The 22,185-nt window shown below is 50.6% G+C and overlaps 2 protein-coding genes across 10 annotated transcripts in view; one reads left to right on the top strand and one right to left on the bottom strand.

The window, feature by feature from the left end:
* ZRANB1 (zinc finger RANBP2-type containing 1) overlaps nt 1–9,740 on the top strand; it is a 60,233-nt gene extending 50,493 nt beyond the window's left edge. For both annotated transcript variants that reach the window (XM_026494356.4, XM_026494355.4), the window contains exons 6-10: nt 24–222; nt 3,557–3,677; nt 4,891–5,020; nt 5,120–5,349; nt 6,541–9,740. In XM_026494356.4, coding sequence (XP_026350141.1) covers nt 24–222; nt 3,557–3,677; nt 4,891–5,020; nt 5,120–5,349; nt 6,541–6,759 — 899 coding nt within the window. In that variant the 3' untranslated portion in view covers nt 6,760–9,740. The remainder of the gene's footprint in view (nt 1–23; nt 223–3,556; nt 3,678–4,890; nt 5,021–5,119; nt 5,350–6,540) is intronic.
* A 285-nt stretch (nt 9,741–10,025) lies between these two features.
* Nucleotides 10,026–22,185, bottom strand: part of CTBP2 (C-terminal binding protein 2) — a 158,003-nt gene continuing 145,843 nt past the window's right edge. For all 8 annotated transcript variants that reach the window (XM_057308812.1, XM_026494358.4, XM_026494359.4 and 5 more), the window contains 6 exons: nt 18,106–18,312; nt 14,941–15,155; nt 14,352–14,482; nt 13,673–13,800; nt 13,107–13,224; nt 10,026–11,397 (listed from right to left, as the gene is read on the bottom strand). In XM_057308812.1, the coding sequence (XP_057164795.1) occupies nt 11,217–11,397; nt 13,107–13,224; nt 13,673–13,800; nt 14,352–14,482; nt 14,941–15,155; nt 18,106–18,312 (980 nt within the window). In that variant the 3' untranslated portion in view covers nt 10,026–11,216. The remainder of the gene's footprint in view (nt 11,398–13,106; nt 13,225–13,672; nt 13,801–14,351; nt 14,483–14,940; nt 15,156–18,105; nt 18,313–22,185) is intronic.

Here is a 22,185-nt window from a genome sequence, read left to right as displayed (position 1 = left end):
TGTTACTTAAATTCCTTACGTAGAGTTAGAAGAAGAATCTCCAATTATAAACTGGTCTTTGGAATTGGCTACGCGTTTGGACAGTCGACTGTATGCGCTTTGGAACCGGACTGCGGGAGACTGCTTACTTGATTCAGTGCTACAAGCTACCTGGGGCATTTATGACAAGGACTCGGTGCTTCGGAAAGCCCTGCATGACAGCCTGCATGACTGTTCACATTGGTGAGCTGGCATCCTTCCCTGTGTAAAGCCTGTGTGCTCTTGCTGAATCATTTCCTTAGAGTGTTGGGATACTTTTCGCCTGTTACTTTTTCTGTGGAAGTTAGGGGGGAAGCTTTGGTTTTGCACATTGAGACACTTTGAACATTTTGATGGGTTTTATACCTTTTTGCTTTTAAATAGAAACATTTGAAGTTAAATATTGATAAGGTCTTTGCTCATATTTTTAAGTGTTCTGATTTCGTATTTTTGTTGAAATTTGAAAGATTATTACGAGATTTTTTTTCTTCCTGAGACACATAGTCTTCAGACCACATTTTATTTTGCAAATTTTGAAATCCACAGTAAAGTCAAAAAAATATATATATCAATGCCCCAGACCCCAGTGTTTCCTTCCTTGGATTGCTGCCCAGCTGTTAACCTTTACCAACACACACTTCGTCTACATATGTAAGCACCTCCCTTTGCCAGTTGGTTTAAGTCACCAGGATGCCTCCCCCCCCCCCCCCCCCGGCCGGTCAATATCTCATCGTGCATCTTTGAAGAACGAGGATATCCTCTTACCTGAGTCCTCATTACCACATCTAAGAAAATCAGCAAGGACTCTGTTATTCAGTATACAGTCCATATCACATCTTCCAGCTCAGAAATGTCCTTTCTGTAGACAGGTTTCCCTGTTATCTGAAAGTAGAGCATTCCTGGGAAACCTTTTGTCAGCTGAAATGGCATAAAGCAAAGATGTAGTTACCATCTCGTAGAAGTGAAAATCCTCTTCAGATTTCTTTTTGGCTAGCAAAAACAGGTGCTAGTATAGGTCTTTCCTAAAGGTGAAGGGGTACGAAGCAAACTTTCAGATAGCAGGGAATATGGTATTTTTTTGGTTTTGTATATACATTATCTCAGTTATCATAAATGAGAAAAATTGAGGCTGAAAGAAGCTAAATTAATTAAAACGTGTTTTTTTCCTCTTACACCTAATTGAATGCTCACACAATAATGATAATGGCCTTACTCTAAAAAACTTTACTCCCCTAGTGCCTCTTTGTAATTTTTGAGCACTTGTGAATTTTGTTGTTAGTATTTAGATGTGAATTCCATTAGAATGTAAACTCCGTGAGAACAGAGGGTTTGTGTGGAAGATCTAGCGCCTCCCGTAGTCTGACACATGGCACAGAGTAAACGTTATTAAATGAAAGTACTCTCTAGAATTTGAAGGTGAAAGCAATTTAATCACTTTTTTGAGAGCTAAATTGTAGATCAAAGCATAATGCAAGAGAGGAAGAATTTGGAGGTCACTGAAAAAAATGAAAAAGCTCTCTAGAGGGCTGGCAAGCCTTGATGGTAACTTGACTGGATGTATGATACAGGCACACCGCGGAGATATTGTGGGTTCGGTTCCAGACCACTGGAATAAAGTAAATACTGTACTGAAGTGAGTCAAAGGAAACTTTGGTTTCTCAGTGCATATAAAAGTTTAGTCCGTAGTCAAGTGTGCAATAGTATTAGGTCTTAAAAAAAACATATATACCTTAATGTTAAAAATACTTCATTGCTGAGAGACCCTAACCATCATGTGAACTTTCAGTGAGTCGTAGTCTTTTTGCTGGTGGAGGGTCTTGCCTCAGCGTCAGTGGCTGCTGGGTGAGCGGGGGATGGTGGTGGTTTTAAAATAAGAGGACAGCAAAGTGAGCTGCACCGATGGCTCCGCACAAGTGACTCCTCTGTAGCATGCGATGCTGTCTGATGGCGTCCTACCCACAGTTAGAATTCCTTTCAGCTTTGGAGTCTGTCCTCCCAAACCCTACTGCTGCTTGTCAGCTAAGTTTATGCGATAGGCTCAATCCTTTGTTGTCATTTCAGCAGTCTTCACAGCATCTTCACCAGGATTAGATACCATTCCAAAAAACCACTCTCTGCTTGTCCATCCCAGGCAAGCCCTCATCTGTTCAAGTTGTGTCATGAGATCGCAGCGCTTCAGTCCCATCCTCATGCTCTGCTTCTCATTCTGGCTCTTGTTACTCCCACCGCAGCTGCGGTGACTTCCTCCACTCAGGTCTTGAATCCCTCCGGGTTGTCCATGAGGGTTGGAAACAACTTCTTCCAAACGCCTGTAAATGTTCTTTTGACCTCTTTCCATGGATTAGGATTGTTCGTAGTTGCATCGAGAATGGTGAATCCTTTCCTTTGCCCACACTCATCTGAGGAATCAATGTGTTTGGCAGCTGTAGGCTTGCTTGTTGAAATTACTCCTTGGTCATGGACTGCAGCATGGATATTGTGTTAGCAGGCATGAAACACTGGTTGTCCATCTCCGTCAGAACTCTGGGTGATGATCAGGTGCATTGTCGGTGAGCAGTCATAATTTGAAAGGAGTTTTTTACCTGAGGGGTAGGCATCAACAGTGGGTTTAAAATATTTAGCAAATTATACTAAAAATGGATACGTGGTCATCCAGGCTTTGTTATTCTTTTATAGAGCAGAGTATATTTAGCATAATTTTTAAGGGTCCTAGGATTTTTGGAATGGTCAGTGAGCATTGGCTTCAACTTAAAGTCACCAGCTGCATGAGCCCCTTAGCAAGAGAGTCAGCCTGTCCTTTGAAGCCAGGCACTGACTTCTCCTCTCTGTGGACAGTCCCAGATGGCAGCATCTTCCAGTAGAAGACTGTTCCATCTACACTGAAGATTGGTTGTTTGGTGTGGCCACCTGCATTCATGATCTTAGCTAGATCTTCTGGAGAACTTGTTGTGGCTTTTGTGTCACTTGCCGATTCACCTTGCACTGTGATGTCTGGAGACAGCTTCTTTCCTTAAACCTCATAGGCCAACCTCTGCTAGCTTCACACTTCTTTTTGATAGTTTCCCATCTCTCTGAGCCTTCATAGAATTGAAGAGATTAGGGCCTTGCTCTGGAAGTGGTTCTGATACTCTTGTGAACACATGGGCTGTTTCTAGTCTGTTGTTTATACAGTGACCAAATAGTGAATACTATACAGTAATGTAGAAATGTAGTGTCTTTGATTGTACCCAGCATCTCAGATGATTTTGAGTGTTTTTTTGGTTTTTGAACTTGTAAACCAATAGTAGACAATTGAAATTGATTGTTCTCATCACTAGTGTTTAAAGTTTTGGTGAAAACTTGCTGGGTGGTAAATGAAATTTTGTGCGAGAATGTGTTAAATGGTGTCTGCTAGCAGAAGGTATATAAATATAATGGAAATATAATGGAAATTGGGTAAAATTAATAAAATTGATCTCACATGAATTGCTTAAAGACTACATGAAGTAGATGATTGGAACCCTTACAGAGGCTTATTTTTACTCTCTTGCCTTTTCAGGTTTTATACACGTTGGAAAGATTGGGAATCATGGTATTCTCAGAGCTTCGGTTTACATTTTTCCTTGAGAGAAGAACAGTGGCAAGAAGACTGGGCCTTTATACTCTCTCTTGCTAGTCAGGTAAGAGTGCTTCGAGGCATGGTGCTTCTGTGAGAAAAGTAGGCTACGTGCTCTAAGTCCCTGGATTTACATCCGTAAACTATGTTGGAGGCATTGTGGCGTACGTGAGAGAGTGCTTGATTCGGCATCGGGTGACAGGTTCTGGCCGGGACTGCTGTCTGTCAGCTACAGGACCAGAGGCAAGTCCGCACCGCAGGACAGAGGCAGTAACATGTCTCTTATAAGTGATTAGAAATCGTCCCGATGAAAGTCGTACTGCGATGGTCCCACACGCTCACGTACTTGTTTCGTATTGCTCCTCATTTACATTGTCCACCTGCTGGTCAGCTCCTGTGCTGGGTCTGAGGGGCCCTGAGCCAAGATCACTGAGCTGGTGGGGGGCACTCCTGTGCTGGTGTGCCGCCGTCAGGCCCGGAGGGTGAAGCGGTGATCTTCGCGCGAGGCTCTGTCCATGTGATGTATGCCGCGGGGAAGGGGCCGTGGCCGACAGGTGGAAGGATTCCTTTAAAATTAGGCTGGGAATGAACTTTTAGAAAAATGAATCATGTAGAGTTGTTCCTCTTAGACTCTACCTTTCATATTAGTTTTATTCCATGAAGCACGTTCAGTAGACTGAACTGTAACGTTCAGATATACACACAACAAACCATTCCTTTTCTTTGCAGAAAACACCATTGTTTGTTTGAACCCTGTGAATGAAGTACCTCCGTCACAGTGGCTGTTTACACCTGCGACGTGTACTTCCTGAAAATGGGTTGTTGGAATCCTTATAGAGGGGTGGTAGACCTGTTCAGTATTCTTGCCATTTACGTTTGTATGAAATAACAGCTCATCTTTTTACTTGGGGAGGACCTCGTTGTAGGGTCGTACTCACAGTGATCTGACAAGGAGGCCGTGGGATGACTCCAGCAGCGCTTGCTATCGGAAGCTCTTGTTCCTGGGGTCACTGTTTAACTAAAGCCGTTGGGGTCTTGAGATTGGGTAGTGAAGGATACTTGTTTACGTAGACTTTGCAGATTTCTTTTATTATTTCATTGGATTTTGCCGTTTGAAGAATTTTATGTTTCTTTAGCCTGACTGTATTATTAATAAAATTTTTTTAAAAAAGCGTCGGTCTAGTGTATTGAAGGGCAGCATTGTGTTTTGCACAGTTTTCCAGGGTGACAATAAATGTTTTAAAGAGAAATTGCTTTCTTCCTTTTATTCCGTACAGCCTGGAGCAAGTTTGGAACAGACACACATTTTTGTACTTGCACATATTCTTAGACGACCAATTATAGTTTATGGAGTAAAATATTATAAAAGTTTCCGGGGAGAAACTTTAGGATATACTCGGTTTCAAGGTAAGTCATTATTCAAGAGTATTTTAGAAGTCTCTTGTTACCATGCAGCTTGCAGCCATATCCTGATAACCTCATGGGGATTTTCTTTCCTCCCTCCAGGTGTTTATTTGCCTTTGTTGTGGGAACAGAGTTTTTGTTGGAAAAGTCCCATCGCTCTGGGCTATACAAGGGGCCACTTCTCTGCTTTGGTTGCCATGGAGAACGACGGCTACGGCAACCGAGGTGCTGGTGCTAACCTGAACACCGATGACGATGTCACCATCACGTTTCTGCCTCTGGTTGACAGCGAGAGGAAGTTACTCCACGTGCACTTTCTTTCTGCTCAGGAGGTAAGAGGCACGGTGCTCCCGTGAACCACCTGAAATGGTAATGCTGCCTGGAACCCGGCCCGGGACGCCTTGCTGACGCGGCGTTCTCTGCCTCGCCAGCCACGCTGCTGCGTCTGGCCCCGGCACTCGTCTCTTCCTGTAGATATGCGTCTGCCAGGCCATGACACGTCCCTTTCCTGAGCTGCTCCTTAGGTCGTGGGGTGCAGATGGAGCAGTAACGGTCAGATGACAGTCCCTGCCCTGAGGCAGGGAGGGGTGCTGAGGAGAAAACCAGAAAGATGGGGGGGAGGGGGGCCCGGGGCTCATGATTGCAATCAGGCTGTGAGGGAAGGCGTCTGAGGTGATGATGCCTGAAACAAGCCCTGCAAGAGGAGGGAGTCTTGCAGAATATGGGGGAAGAGAGCTATAGGCAGAGGGTACCGCAGGGCCCCGGTGTGGTTTGTGGGGAAGGGGGTTGAGGCTCAGGGATGGCAAGGGGCGCAGCCTTTTAAATAAAGCCTTGGCTTTGACTCCGGGCAAGCAAGGAAGCCCGCGGCCAGTTTGTCCAGTAGAGGAACCCTGGCTGCTCCATGCGGAGACCAGAGACTAGGTGCCTGGAGCAGTGGCGGGAGCAGAAGGGCCATCCGGAGACCGTCCAGATGTAGGGGCGAGGGAGGTGTAGCCCAGGCAGGGCTGGTGAGGCTGTGCAGAAAGAACACTCAGAAAACCCATGTTCTTACAAAACGATTGGTCTTTTATTTAATATACGAGTAATCATTATAAAACTTTTATAATCAGGGCATTAATTAGTAGAACATAATTTTTATAACTTCATTCTGTAAATACTTCACTGAATAAACTTACCTTGTCGCGTGTTTGAAGCTGAGACTTTGTTTTTCTAGCCTTTTCTTTGCTAAGATCAGTTTATTAGGTAACATTTGTTTTTTCCTGTTCTTTCAAACAAATAACTCATTGGTAGGTGGTCCCCCCCGCCATGAGATTTTTCTGTGAATTGTCCCCTTGATGTTTTTCTGTTTAACCATAGGAATCTGGGTTTTATGCTAAAATTGATGAGAGGCTGAAACCACGTGAAAAGTTTGTTGCTTTGACCTTTTCATTAGTAATCTTGCCAGCTGTGTTTTCATTAAATTTTTTCTAGCAGGTCTCTGATCTGTGGTATTATTTCCCCTTTTCTTCACATTCCTCTAAAAGCTAGGTAATGAGGAACAGCAAGAGAAACTGCTCAGGGAGTGGCTGGACTGCTGTGTGACCGAAGGGGGGGTGCTGGTGGCCATGCAGAAAAGTTCTCGGCGGCGGAACCACCCCCTGGTCACACAGATGGTAGAGAAATGGCTTGACCGCTACCGACAGATCCGGCCTTGCACGTCCCTGTCGGATGGAGAGGAAGACGATGATGATGAAGATGAATGAAAAAACTCAAAAAGCAGAAGACCAGGGTATCAGCTCTGTGGCGACCCCAAAGCTAGTGTGGTGCATGCTGCAAGCAGAGCGCAAGGCATGGAAGGAACCTGATCTGGCAGGATCTGCCCGGAAGGGCTTTTCTAATCCACACCCGACGGAGATGATGTATCTGCTGTGTGAGGAGACCGAGAACTTTGTTTGGACTACAGTTTGTAAAAAAAGAAAAAAAACCCCTAATTTTATTAAGACAGAACTTTTTTCCTTTCGAATTGTAAATCTGTCTATAAATGTAACGCATGTGGTTGTGTAAGAAGTTGTGTAATAGGACAAGTACCAGCATCTTCATATTATTGAGAAGTTTTTTCCAGCACGGGCACCTCCAAAAGCACATGGCAGATGACTTTGTTCCTTTGAGATACTCTTTTTGAAGTAGAACCTGGCATTCTACTTCTATCTTAAAAGATCCACTTTACGTTGAGTCTCAGTAGAGCTCATTAGAGATTTGGAAACTTTTTGTACAGATTATCCACAGCAAAACATAAAAATAAAAACAAGCTTTTATTTTATTAATAATTTAGTTCCTGTCGTGCCCAATAAAATGAAGTCAAATCTTTAAGGAACAAACTGCAAGGAAAGTAAGAGTGAATTGCTTGAGTGAACTTCATACAGACGTCATTCCCTTGTTTTGGAAAGGGTTTTGGTTTCTATTACTTCGTCTTTTTTAAGCTTCTGATATGCCCCTTTTCAGTATTTAGCTATTTATTTGTTTGGTAAGAGTGCCCTTAAAATGAGGGTTCTTCTACCAGAGTCTGGGTGGCAGTCTCTTTGTGAGTCGTCATTCCCTGCATATAAGTTAGGAAAGAGCCTGGGGAACAGGCCCACTTGTAACTAAATGAATTGTGTGAAATTTGCGCACTTGATTCAGTTGACAATGTTATACTCCCAGATTGCCGCGCAGAGGGACTTTGGATTCTTCCTTTTATCATCAACTCTGCTTTAAGCAAATCGTGGTAGAAAGGCATGCCTTTGCTTGGGCTAATTGGGAATCAGTTAAGTATAGAACAAAGATTTAAAAACGCAGTAAGGTGGAAATGCATTGTATAATGAATTTCTCAGAGTACTCGTCTGAGAACTTTTGCATGTTGGTTAATTGTGGCCATTCTTATTTAAAAGTTAAAACTATAATCTTAGATAGAAGTCTTTTTATAAAAAGTATTATTTGACCACTTCAGGTATATGTTCAATACTGGGTAAAAATTTCAGACCTATCTCAGGAACACATGAAAGACTTAGTGTCCTGATAAGCACTTTGTAGACTATCGACGTGGCAAGCAATTTGGAACGCACCCCCTTACATACACACACACACACGCATGCACGCACACTGTTCCTTTGATGAAAAGGCTGTGAAAAACCTTTAAATACTTGCTTCTTGTTTTCTTCTAAGTTCTGTTTAGATGGTGTTTGAAATGTGCACAACCTCTGATTTGATGCTGGAATACTAAAAATAGAAAAACACCCGTGAGATGTCAGTTCCTTCTCCACTCTCGGAACAGTGCAGAGATAGTCCCAGGATGAAAGGATCACTAACACTTGCAGGAATCGTTTGCAATCTGGTTCCATATAAATGAATTTTGGTGTAGTAATGGTAAATGTTCCTGTTCTAAGTGGCTAGGTTTCCCTACAAATTGACTCTTTGGCTGGCTTTCATTTTAGTCCCTGATTAAGTTTTTAGAAGGCTGTTGTTCGGAGGACTAAGCATAGCATCTCTATAAAAACTTTTCTCCATACATAGGAAGAATTCTTTAGTGGGCACAGATCCTATTCTAGTTGCTGTTCAGCAGAACTACCTACCCTCCCATTTGATGAAGCCAAAGAAACGTTTGAGAGAAGCATCTAGTCACTATGGTCACGCTGCAGTCAATGCTGTCCAGAAATCATAGGCTCAGTAGTTAGCCTGTGTGTGGTGGTCTGCTGAGTGTTGTTTCCCCGGAGGTGCCTCTTTATTTATTTATTTATGATCAGTGATCCTGACCACACCTAGTTTAACGGGTACAGCATTCTTCCCTGTGGGAAAGGTAGAGCATTGCATTTCCTAAGCTCCAGACAGGGATGGGGCTTTAAATTTAAATGGTTTTCATAGCAGATTGGCTGCTAATGGCCAAAATGTTGGTGAATCAATCAATGCTATGTTAAGCTCTTGAACTATTAAACAGCCATAATTGTTGTCCCAAGATGATGGAGTACGCAGTCCTTTCTCAAAGAGGAGGTCTTGGTTGACTCTGGACAGTAATACCTTATCTGTATGGACTTGGTTCTTTTTTTAGGGAGACTACAGTGTGGTATTTTCTGTTCTAATTAAACAAAACCACGGATTTGAACTGGCCTTTTTGTTTTTGACTCTAGGCTCACCGTGTCCCAGCCTTCATCTGTGTTATGGGAACACTGCTTTCATTAGGCAGTTGTCATGCCCTCATTGACTGACAACATCCTGGTTATGACAAGGATGTTCAGTTCCCATTCCGTTTCCTGGAGTGATGGGTCAGTCAGTAACCATGGGCTCCATCTCTATCCATAGGAGGTTGTTTTTAATGTAATTTTTCTGGGAGAGTTGGGATGGGACCACCACCTTCAAATGGGTGAGGAAGGTGATGTTCGAAGACCCCATCACAGCCCCTCTCCCCCTTTTCTTCATGGGAAGGGGAGGAGAAAGGAGTGACAGGGAGTTGGGTACCTGGAATTGGACCTGATGGATGGATTTTGATACTTGCGGATATCACTAGTACTAAGGGGTTTAATGCTATTCAAGAAAGGAAAATCCTTTAAATCAACTTAAAGTTCTTAACATATGGAAATGGCTGTTAATTATTTTGCAACATTTCTTTGTAAATATCATTTAAAAGAATTTTGAGATTCATTTCCCTTGCATTAATGCTTGAGCCAGGTTATTTTGCTTTTGGGTAAATTAAAATCAAAACTCTCTAACTTGACCAATTTTGTTTCTTGAATCGACTTAGTTCCAACCGTTTCATCTTGAGGATGTCATGATTTGATAACGATGGACTTAATGGGCGGCTTTCTGATTCTCAGTGAAGCTATTACAGGTAATCGCCTTTATTTCTGAATCTGGTTATAGAATGGGCAGATGGAAAAGTGTTCATCTTTGAACCTGGGAGGAACACGAGTTGAAAACTGAGAATGTAGTTGCCTTAAAACATCTCAAGTAGAGAACTTTTACCTGGGTGAGATGTATTTGAATTTCAGAACTTAACAAATTTTTATTACTTTTTATTGAAAACTGCACTGAACGCTAAATGTCCACCTTTACAATAAACAGACACAGTAGCGGTAACTCACACTAAAACAAAACACTTCCGATAGCCATTATTTTTCTGTTTGGGACAGTTTTAAAGGATTTTTTTTTTGTCACAAAAACAGGAATGTACCTATACAAAGGCTCCAAATAGGCCATCTTTTAAACAAAAAGGCGATGATTCACAAAAGACTATGAATATAACATGTAACTAGTTGATACAAATCTAATAGGATTTGTTAAAATCAGTCACATCTAGTAACACCTGAAGTGTTCTTGTATAAAATATCACGTGAAGAAAAGAAGATTTATCAATGTCTAAAAAAGTGGGTTTGTTCATAGACAATCTGACAAGTTACCATAAAAAGTGTTTCCTGAGACATAAGGAAATGCAACATTATTTTTCTTGAACTCTTTTAGCTCAAGACTTTCCACTCAATAAAATAGCTGAGGATCTGAAACTGAGAAAATATATTTGAGTACAAACAGCTTGTGAAACTTAATACTTTTTCTTTTTTTTTTTCTTTTTTCTTTTTTTCCTTTTTTTGCATCATCAAGAGGGTATTACTGAATTCACAACCAACTTGCCCGCTCAGTACGCAGTTCAGGTGGGAGACTTCCGCACAGGAGCCCGTACGCTGCGGTGGTCGGTCACACACGGGCACAGTTTTCTCCCCCTTCTCTGTAGTAGTTTAATCTTCCTATCAGCAAAAGAGGTCACCAGCCCCCATGGACCGAAGTGACTAGAGTCACAGGAGGGGGATTTTCCTCTTAGTATTTTTTATTTGACGTTTGGAACTCCTGATGCAACATTCTAGAGCAAGGTGTTCAGGACCTGCTGTGCCCGAGGGGCTGATAAAGGAAAAGGATCTATTTACTCTTTGTGATGGGGTGCACAGATGAAGAACGTAACACACACAACAGAAGTTGGTCGTTAACAAATCGCGTCCTAGTCTTTGAGCGCTTCCGCAACCAGACGACAGCTTCAGCCTTCCCACGCCTCGGCTTCTCGCTCTCTTAACACTGCAACGTCAATGATGCATATGTCCGGAATCGGTTAAAAAGACGGTCAAAGTCCTTTTCTTAGTTCATCTGTTTTTCACTGTCTCTTGGTCCCAGGTTTATCTGAATGATGACCGTTCGTCATTCTCTGCTATTGCTCATTGGGGTGCTCTCTATTGTCCCCATGTTTTGTAGGCTGGTTGGGAGAGGGAGCTTGGGAAGGGTGTGCCACTGTGGGGAGGTTGTGAGTCACCGGGATGCCTCCGGGGATGATCCCTTCCATGGCTGCAGGAAGTCCGCCCGGAGCCACCCCCACGATGCCTGGCGGGTATCTGAGGAGCAGAGAGAGAAAGGGCCAGTAAGTCGGGAGCAGGGAGAAGCCGAGCTCTTGGCTCCTACTTCAGGCTGTTGTTTTAATACGTTTGTCACTGTGCCTCCAAAGCAAGGAGAAATCTACATGAAAAACTATTTAGTCCAGTCAAAACACTGTGCCACACTGGAGCTTTCACACAATAGGAACAGCCTGCATTACATCCACGGACACTGTACCACATTTGAGAAACATTTTGTACAAAAGAAGACTCCCCAAGTTGTCCGGTTGCCTTAGAATTCATTAGTTTAATGAATTAATTTAGTTTAAAAGCACTGATGCTTTTAATGATTAACCAACAGTGATACTAACTGTGGCTTCCTAGGCGAGCTAGCTATGCACTCTCGTGGCCTGAGATGGGACGCAGCAGCAGGGGAAGAGGTGAGCCGGTGAAGACTCCCCTTCCATCACAGGCTCACAAGCTGCTGTGTGTGCAAGGACACGTGGCATTAAGCCCCCCACAGACCATGCGGTTCTTACGCAGATGCGAGTCGGTGTATTGGAACATCCCCAGGATGAAGCAGCTTTAGGAGGCAGGTGCTTTATGATGAAAATACTCATTCTCGACATTCTCAAACCCTTGACCCATAGCTCCCCAACCTGCAGCCTGTCGCAACTATTCACTGGTTGGTCAGAAATGAAGGACTCTGGGACTTGGGTGAGCTACAGCCCCTCAAGCATAAGCTGTATTCCAAGGGGCCAGGGAGTCTTGGTCTGTCAAAGGGAAGAATTAAGATGTGGCCTTTAAAGGACGGGCTGCCAACAATAAGGAATAGGAACCTGGGGCAGAGACCGTTTCGAGTAATGATACTGAAATACTATTAGGTAAAAACGGGGGGACATTAATAGAACACGGCAAACCGAAACGTAAATAAAGCCACAAGACCCAGGAAGAAAACCGCCTAACTTGGTCGAGTCTGAGCCTTCACCTGTGGGTCTTACTACACTAACCATAGTTAAACAACGCCTCCCCCCGGCGGTGGCTCACCGCGGTGGCTCATCACGGGACGGCCAGCTGCAGCTAGAACCATTTTCGGTTATTACAGTTGGGAGCGCTGCTGGAGGCCAGGCCACCGTGATGCTTCCCACAGCGCACAGGCTAGGGCCCAGGGGAGAATGATCTGGCCCCGGAAGTGCATACTGCCAGGGATTGTTACAGTAAGCAAGACAAAGGAATTAAAGGCTGCAGCTTTATAAAGCAGGACATTGATTTCCCTGTGAGCCCAGCCAGGGGAAGAGAACCCTGGGAAACTCACCAGTGAAACCCTGCTCCCTTCCAGGGCCTATGAAGGCTCTGGGCCAGAAGATTCCAATTAGAGAACAAATTCACCAACAAGCCCTTTACCCTGAAAATCTTCCCGGTACCTTCTCAGCCAGAAGCCCTCTGCTTTTGAAGCGGCTTGGAATGCAGGGTGATTCCTCAGTGTTCAGACCTTCGGGGAATGCACTCCCAGTTCCCACTCCTTTTATAAATAGGAACCCCAATTCTAGGCTGTATCGCGAGAGTTGTGTTTGCTCCACAAAAACGGCATCAGAAAAAGTGCGAGGACTGCACAGACTTGGCGCAGGGAGCGCTCTGGGGTGGTTTACGCCTCTCTCCTTCCCTCTCCCCCTCTCTGGGGGGGGGGCGGGCAGCGCTCCAGCCTAGGCCGGTGCCATTCCGCTCCTCACCTGTATGTGGCGCCGTTGAGCTCCGGATGGATTGCTTGCTGATCTATTACTGACCAGGGAGCTGTTGTGACAAAGAATTCCTTGTTCACACAGTTTCTTAAGCTTTCGGGGATGCGACCTGGAGTATGAGGATTAAAATTAATCAGATGTATTTTTAAGGTCACACTGAGTTAGCACCAGTAGCTGCTGCTGGGGGAACCCCCTAGTGCTCGAACTATGGAAATCTGAGTGTAAAGGCTCTTAGCTTAGAATGAGAGGGCTGGCCCTTTCATTTTCAGAAAAGGTGCAATTTTGCAGGGCCCGTGGTCTGAGCTCTTCACTCCGCCCCCCCAGACCCCAGCTCCCTCCGCAGTTTGAACGCTTAACGCTGGCTGATGAAAAGGATCCGTTTCTTCTGAAATTGAGTTCAAGGCTTGGATGAACTGGGTCCAGCTCCTTCCGGTTTTAATCAACTTGATCCCTAACAACTCTGCTCTCAGTACCAGTCCCAGGGGCAGCTGAGCCGCGGGTCTCCGGCCGCCCTTCCCGCCGGCGGTGGCGGGAAGCGCTGCAGAGGGAGGGCTCACCTGTGATGGCCCGGCGGATCTCGGTGGCAGCTGCCTCCCTCATCTCTAGTGAGGCTTGCTCACTATACCAAGCTGTGTGGGGCGTACAAATGAGATTCGGTGCATCTTTCAAAGGACCCTGAGCAAAGCTAGATAAATGCACAAAAACACAGCAAATGAGAAGAGCTGAGGATCGCTCCCTACCCTACTCACCAAGAGAGCTCGTGGCCAGTTTATGTGTGCAGAGGAACAGTGTCGGAGGTTTCCCAAAGGCTGGGGATTTAAGAACATACTGATCAAAACTTCTAATGTGAGCGTCAGGAGGGATCAGGGACTGGGAAGGAAGGAGGAAGGCTCTCCGGAGGACGGGCAGGGCTTTCGTCTAGGCAGAACCCGCAGTCCAGCGGACAGAGGAAGCCTGCTCCTCCCCAGACCAACACACCATTCTCCTTCCTTTCCGACGCTTTCGGACTTCCCTCGTGGGCCCCTGGCCCTTTTACGCTCCAAGTACAGCACAGCCCTTAGAACAGAGGCTGTAAGGTGGTCTCTCGTTTCCTCCCCAGAAGCCACTTTCCTGGGACAGCGCCCCACGGTCACAGTGTGGGGGCGGTCAGGTGGAGAAGCAGCCCCGGCCCCGCGAGTTCCAGGTGTGAGGCCGGGAGCCCGGGTACCAGCCATGTCAGCAGCCCCACAGACCCACCTGAAAGGCTCCGATTCGTGCACGTCGAGGGCTGCCCCTCGTATCCTGCCTTCCTTGAGGGCTTGGGCTAAGGCTTTCTCATCCACCAGCCCGCCGCGGGCCGCGTTCACTAGGAATGCCCCTTGCCTCATCTGCGGGAGGAAGAAGAGCCGTCAGATACTGCCACACTGGACGGCGCCAGCCACGGACCGAGGAGTTCGGCCGGTCCGGCTGTTGACGACATGCGTGTATGGCAGGTCGGGGGGGGGGGGTGGTGGTGGCAGCGACAGCTGGTGGCAGCTGGGTCGGTTTCTGCAGATCCTGAGAGAGGGCCATAAGGCGGGCAGGCCGGAGTTGGGACCTGTCACCTGCCTGTTGCTTCTCGGAGGCCAAACCTGATTAAGACAGGTCCCTGCTGGGTCCTGGGCCAGCCTGTCTGCCCCAGCTTGACGTGGCCCATCCCGTGCTGGGGCCTCACCTGGCCCCTCACTGATGTCCTGGGGGACGGTCTTCCCTTTCGTGTGCGTGTCCACGGACCACTTCCCGTCCCTCCCTTTTGTTTGGATGCAAGTTTCCAGGCAGGGGCTGAGAGTTATCTGTGTCCAGTTACCTGCTTTATAGTAAAGTCATTGATGAGGTGGTGGTTATGCTCGTTGAGATTACAGTGCAAGGAGACACAGTCGCTCTGATACAGTAAGTCCTGCAGGGTGTAGACCCTCTGCACGCCGAGGGACCGTTCGATCCCATCCTGCAAGTAGGGGTCATAAAATATGACGCTGAATCCAAAGGCCTTGGCTCGGACAGCAGCCGCCTGCCCCGTGCGACCTGTGCGGAGAGAGAGCGTCCAGGTGAGCGGGCTCGGCGCCCCAGACGCCACACCTTGTGTGGGCCCTCGCTGTCCCCGCCGGCAGTGGGACCAACAGGAGGCTGCCGGAGGCGCCGCGTGCCCAAGCTTGGTGATGCTCTTGGCCAGCACGTCTCCTTAGCTTCCTGGGGCTGAAGTGCGGCCAAGCTTCCTGGGGGAGGAGTGCGGGGCCTTGTCTGCATTGTGGGGTATGGGGTGTGGGTGTGTGTGTATGTGTCAAAGTTCTTACGATGGACATTTTGAAACAACATAGCTAGAAAGAATACCATGTGCTCCTCCCCCAGTTCCAGCCATCACCATAGCCTCCCATTCATATTTCTCTCTCCCCTAGGTTTCTGGGTACACAACAGGCTTCTTAACCCCAGCTTCCTCTCTTGAGACAGCGAGGGCAGTAAGAGAATGTTTTCTTGCCAATTAGCACGGGGTTTGCTCATGGAAGGGGCACAGGGATCAAAACGGACCCTGCCGAGCGGCCTGAGCACAGACTGGTACGGAGGACTCACTTTGATGGGGCGGTGGAGCCATGGATGGGTCAGGCTAATTCTCGGGTGTGCAGGCTGGTCCTGACCTGGGGGAGTCCCAGGCCCCTCTCTAGCGGCTTAGTCACCCATACCACCCAACAGGACACGAAGGCCTCCCTGACTCCCAAATGGTGGTCATTTGGACAAACCCACGGAACCCCATGGCCTGTGCCTCCTGCTTCCCAGAGCTGTTTTCGGCTTGAAAACAGTGGTGTGCGTGACGCTGGAATGGGCTCCCCTGGGAAGCATGCAGAATCCCTATCTGAAAACACTGCCCCGCGGTGCGGGGGAAGGAGCGGGAAACCGGGGAAGGTGTCTCTTCCCAAACAGGAAGCGCACAGGAGGGCAACTGGAGGTGGACTGCTCCCGCTGCTGCTGGGCTTCAGTCTATGGGCTTCAGTCTCGGGAGGCTAGCTGTCCCTCCTGGCCTCCCTCCCCAGTGTCATCACTTGGAGGCAGTGAACCAGGAACTGTAGCCACACCCCCCCCCAGCGGACAGGCAGGCATGACAAAGGTGACAAGGTGGAGGGAACAGTGCCAGCGGCCTGCAACACCCCTCTGCCATCCCTGCAGTATGGGACACGCCCCCATGCTCACAGCCCACACAGTAACGCCCCCTCTCGACTTCTGCTTCCTAACACACTTTGCCTCGAGACGGGGCTTCCCGGCCTGTGATTTTCCAGTGTCTGCTTTTCATATGTCCCCTAACCCTCGTCTCTGGCTTCTCCGTTAGCCGTGAGGTTTTCCTAAGTTTCTACAAGACCTAATGACTTAATTCTGTGACTGATTGGATCAAAAAAAAAACAAAAACAAAAAAACAAAAAAACAAAAAAACCACCCACTGCTGCCTTTGGCTGGCTTTCCCTTCCAATGTTCATACATGGTCCCAACTTGGTGGCTGTCCCCGAGCACCATCCCACCAGCAACCCGGGCTGGGGCCACGCTCAGGGCCGGGCCGCCCCGCACTCCAGGTGCTGCAGCTGCTTGTAGCGGAGCCTCAGGCAAGTGAATGTTTTCCGGAGGCACTGGGCAGCCTCCGACTACGCCTCTGCCCGTCGGAGCCCTGTCTCCACTTCTGGAAGGCTACACACAGACCTGAAAGGCAGCAAGGCGACCTTGCAATCAGAGAGCACGGGGAGCGGGGGCTGAGACGGTGCTGGCTTAGTCTCGAGTAAACGGGGCTCAAACCACAGGACTGGCCTCGGTAAACTGAAAGCATCTTCAAAGGATGGCAAAGGGCTCAGCCACTGCGGGGTGGAGAACGCGAACGACGTTCTAAGAACCATCTCAAGGACGACGGACTGTGCGGAGCAAAAGGAGGCCCAGCGGGCGCCAGCAGAGGGCGCTGTGGTGCTCACATAGGCACCCCCGTCCCTGTTGGCATTTGCGGCGGACACTCAAGAAAAAAAAGAAGGGCTCCTTTGTAAACAGAAGAATGCTTTCATGAGTGTGATCACCCCTAAACGTGGGTTCTTAAACTCACCCTGGGGAGTTAGAAAGATGTGCACTCCTCAAAGAAACCCAGCTCCCTCTACCTTGTTCAAGCTGGCACCCAGAGGCCACCCCAGGGGTCCTGACCCTTGGTTTTCTGGAAACAGAGCTCTGAACTAAGGGCTGAATGACAGCTTGGAGAGCCCTCTGGAAGCCAGGCCCAGCACTTACTACCCACCCCACATGCTTCCCGTGCCTTCTTTGAATCCTAAGAGGCAGCCATGTGTAGCATGCCCTTCCCAATGTATAGACTGGGACACCGAGGCTGAGAGGTCAGGGAATTTCTTCCAGGTCATGGAATGGCCAAGTGGTGGGGCTGAGATTCAGCAGTAAAAGCCCCCTGTGTGCAGCGTGGGGCCCACCTGAGCCCCTGTGTTGTCAGCACTACGTCATCGGGCTGCATCCCGGCACAGCTCCCTGCCCTTGGTAACCCGCCCAAGACACTCACAGGGCCACCAGCCGACTCCAGGAGGACCTTTCCCTGCCTCCACCCCCAGTGAGCTTTCTAAGCTGATGACCTGACCGTGCTACCTTCCTGCCTGAAATCCTTCAGGGACTCCCTGCTGCCACCCTGGCCTGGCATTGGAGGGTTTCCAGGGGCTGGGCCTGGCCCACGGCCCAGGTCTCCGCTTAGCCACCAGCCCCCATTTGAGCCCCAAACCCGCTGGCGTCTCCGCAAGGCACCCCCAGCAGCCCCTGCCGGGGGCAGTTAGCAGGCACACAGCCCCCTTGCTGCCGTGTGCTCCCTACCCAGCCCTGCAGACCCACCTCCAAGGGGGAATTCCCTCATCGGCCTCGCCCCCCACCCTGCCCCCTGGCTCTTCCTGGGGGGGGGGGAAGGGAGGGGTCCCTGCGCCAGCACTGGCGGGTGGGGGACGGGCTGGGCAGCTGCACGTACCGAAGCCGATGAGGCCCAACGTCTCCCCGCGGATGCGGGCTGCTCCCGAGGCCACCTCCCGGATCTGCTCGACGCTCTGGACCCGCGTGCCTTCCCGCAGCGCCTGGTACAGCCACGTGTTCCGCCGGTACAGGTTGAGGATGTGGCAGATGGTGGAGTCGGCCGTCTCTTCCACGGCCGCGGACGGGATGTTGCACACGGCGATGCCTGGAGAGGACAGGGCAGGCCCCGGGTGAGGACCCCCGACTCTGCAGGGGGAGCTCCGGGGCTCCCTGGCAGAGCTGGCCCTTCAGCCACGGACAGGGCGTGTGGCCCCGGGTAGGTCAGGCTCTCTGAGGCCTGCGTGTCACCTGGGGGACACTCAGCCTCAGCCCCCACATCCATCCCAGGCTTGCCGCACCTCCCCCCCAGGCTCCCACGGACCCCACGTCCTGCCCACCCTTTGCTTCTAGACCCCGTGTTTCTGGGAAGCAAGCTGTGGGCAGCTGGACGGGGTGAGCAGCCAAGAGCTGGAAACCTGCCCGTGTCCACCGTGGAACAGCAGGAAACCAGTGTGCAGAGCCCCTCCTGACCGGGTCGACCGGACTCCTTACCGTGCACCCTCCGGAGCTTCCTCCTGGGGCGGAGCTGGGGTCAAGAGACTGGCCTTTTGTTAACTGTATTTTAAGTCTCTTGTGATGAGCATGTTACTACTTGTTTTGAAAAAGGGCAAGATGGAAGAATTAGGAACCCACCCCCTCAACACGGGCCCGGGCGGGGCCGGGACGGAGCTGAAGCCTGAATTCAGCCCCATGCCTGTTCGGTGGGCCTTGCCCACAATCCTGCTCGGGCAGAAAGAACACGGCAGACGGCGGGCCTGCCCTGCTCTCAGAAAGAGCGTTTAGGGCTGGGGGCAGCTGGTGAGGGCGGGTCCGCAGGCTCTGCGGCCGAGGGGCTGCTCGAAGAACCACCCCACGTCCCAGGCAGGCACAGCTAGGCACTGGCCTTCCCTGGTAGGAGGGTGTCTGGGGGAAGAATGAGAATGTCTGCCAGACATGGGAGGAGGGGCGCAGGAACAGAGGGCCAGGGTGGGATGTGGCAGGGAACACGGACGCCTCACCAGGCATGGGGCCTGCGGAGGGGGCTTGGGAGCCAGGCTGGGGTCTGTCAGGCAAGCAGCTTTCTGAGGGACACAGATATCCAAGCAGCTTGTCAGACCAGCTCAGAAAACCACTTTTTAATCCCAGGTTGGGACCCAAGGAACACGGGGGCAGGGTCACCAAGAAGGCAGCCCTGCCCTCCTCGACCTTCTCAAGCCCGGCAGTGGGGACAAGAGCACCAGAGCCGCTGTGGCTCCACTGGATGGAAAACAGGACCACAGGACCCTCCGTGCTGAGCACCCCCTTTCTAGTAGCTGCGTGACCACCCCACGAGGGCTGCCCTGAGGTCCAGGGTCTCAGGGACCCCCTCAGGAGGATAGATAGCTCAGAGAGTAAAAGCCCCCATGAGCACATCACCCCCCCTGGTCCTAGCCACCTGCCAGGGGACCAAGGGTCTGACTGAGATCGAGGCTGCCGAACTTTCCACGTGCTGGAGGTCAGTTCTGCAGAACAGCCATAATGACTCCATGTGAAACAAGCAGGCCTGGATTGTGGGCTGAGCGAGAAGCCAGGGCTTTTCACAGTCTGGACAGACGGAGGCAGAAGCCAGGGGTCAAGGAAATCGCTGGGCATTTGTGATGCTTTCGTTCCTCTGAGGAACCTGATGTGTGCTGGCCAGAGCCCAGCAAGAGGGGCCGGCAGGGGAAGAGCGGAGTGTGGACCCCCTGCCACCGCCCAGCCAACCGCCTGGGCCCCGGGGCCAGCTGTGCCCTGGGAGCTGAGACTGGAGGGGACACGGGAGGAGGGGGTCCCCACGCGGGTCCGTGTGACACACAGCACTGCATCCACCCAACCCGGGGGGGCGCAGGGGCACACGCTCAGCCTGCGGCCCTGAAAGGAGGGGCTGCTGGCAGCACCGGGGACCGTCCTGCCCCAAGGGCAACGGCACCTTCCCCATAAAACCCCACAGCCTTGACTACTCTCCTGAGGTGGGACTCTTTCTAAACCATTCTTCTGGTCATGCCTGCATCAGCGCGATCCTCCAGAGGCCAAGATGAGAAGCTTCTAGCACCCATCTCACCCCAAGGCCCGAGCCCAGTGGCTGAGCTGCTGCTTCTGTCAATGGCTTCACTCTTTGCTGTCAACCTTTCTGAACTGGAAACCGGACAGAGGAGCTTGCTAGAAAGGCCCACGGGTGAGAGGCCTCCAGCAACCTCCCACCTCCGCCAGCTTCCTCCTGGCTCCCTGGTTCCTGGGGCGACAGTGCAGAGGCCGAACCCCTCTAAGGGCTCCAGAAGGGTGTCAGCGGTTTCCTGAGCCTCGCCCTGCTCTCCACTCCCAGCATCGACTCCAGCCCTCTGTCTCAGGGTCCCCACCGGCATCGTGCAAAGGCTCCCGTGAGCACTGGGAAAGGAGCATCCTCCCAGGAAGGCCACACTTCAGGCCCGGACACGAGCGCTACCTACAGCCATGTCCTCGTTTGCACGAGGTCTGGGCACAGAATGATCTGCGGAGTGCAATTTGGAGACAGGACAGAGGCCCATTTTCCTTCTCCAAATCCCACACGCGCCAGGATCAATGCAAACGCCACGGTTGACATCCTTTTCCGTTCCTCAAATTGGCAGCTGCCTGGCAAGGGCAGCCGTGCGGCTGGGGAAACGAGGTCCCCCTCCTGGCCCGGGCCAGCTGTGTGGGGGCATCTGCAAATGGAGGGATGGCGAGTTTCGCGTGGGAGACCTTCCCATCTCTGCCTGAAAAGAAGTGGCTGGTTCCCGTCAAGGAAACTCAACAGGAACACCTCACCGGAGCCCGGGGCTCCTGGGCTGCAAGGGGCGGACACACAGCAGAGATGGGAAGGCGGGTGCAGGGAAGCACATTTGAGGACCCCCCGCCCCGCCCGTGGGCTAAACTATATTCTCCGTCGCTGTTTGAACTTGGGATTTCAGCTCTACCAAGAGCACAAAGAACATTTGTTTTCAAACAAAAATATTCTTGTTGGTGCCCGAGAAAGATGGAACATTTGAGGTAACGCTAGACATGCTTCTGAGGACTCCTATCCACCCAAGTTTCTTTGTGGCAACCGAGGCAGGCTCAGGGGGACCCCGAGGCCAGAAGCGAGTGCTTGGGGCAGACACAGGAAGCCATTGCTTCCTCCAGACCCCGTAACGAGTCTGGATTCTGATGCCACCCACGCCTTTTCCTCTTGTACAGGGTCGATCTTCCAAGCCACGTGCCACACAGTCCCCCACTTCCAGGATGGGGAAGGGGAAAAAGGCAGCTGTTGGGGAATGACCACCTCCTGCCTCCTCCTCTGGGGTTTACCTGTGGGGCGACCCACCTGCCATATCAGAGCACCCTGGCGCTACCCTGAATCACCAGACTCAGCACCAGCCCTGCCACAGCCAGGCTCCCTCTGGCCGGCGCCTGCCCCCAGTTCAAGTGAGGGAGCTAAGCACTCGAAGAAACCGTGGACCTTCACTCCACCCTCCAGGCTAGGACCTTGGAGGAGGAAGCGGAGGCCAGAAGTGCCCGATGCTGCGGCACGTGTGCTGTAGGGAGGACGCCAGCTCAGCTCACCGCGCGAGGCCGCGCACGCATGCAGCCCGCGGGGTCCTGGGGGGTGGGGAGGGAGATGGACCACTGGCCCACCAGGGCCTCAGCATGCCCGAAGGTTGGGGACTGCAGAGGCTGGGGTTCCTAGGTACCTGCGAGCAGCCCTGGGGCTTCGGGGCGCCCCGTACCCAGCAGGCGGAGCACAGGCCCGCGCGCCCAGGAGCAGGTCTGGCACATCGCAAACCTGGACCGAGGACAGGGGGGCTTATTTAGAAGGATCTCGGGCCCTCATGAAGCGAGCAGGCCAGCCGAGGGTCGCTTGCTCTCGGTGCTCTGCGAACACTCCTCACACGTGGAGTCTAAGACAGGGGCCGGGGTGGGGGTGGGGGTCACAGAGCCACGTTCCTGCCTTTGGGTGTCCGTCTGCTGCCCCCTCCGACAAGGGCCG

The sequence above is a fragment of the Ursus arctos genome, unplaced genomic scaffold, assembly GCF_023065955.2.
Source record: "Ursus arctos isolate Adak ecotype North America unplaced genomic scaffold, UrsArc2.0 scaffold_7, whole genome shotgun sequence".
Classification (NCBI taxonomy): Eukaryota; Metazoa; Chordata; class Mammalia; order Carnivora; family Ursidae; genus Ursus; species Ursus arctos.
The sequence above is the reverse complement of the archived record's forward strand: the minus strand, read 5'-3'. Positions and strand labels throughout refer to the sequence as shown.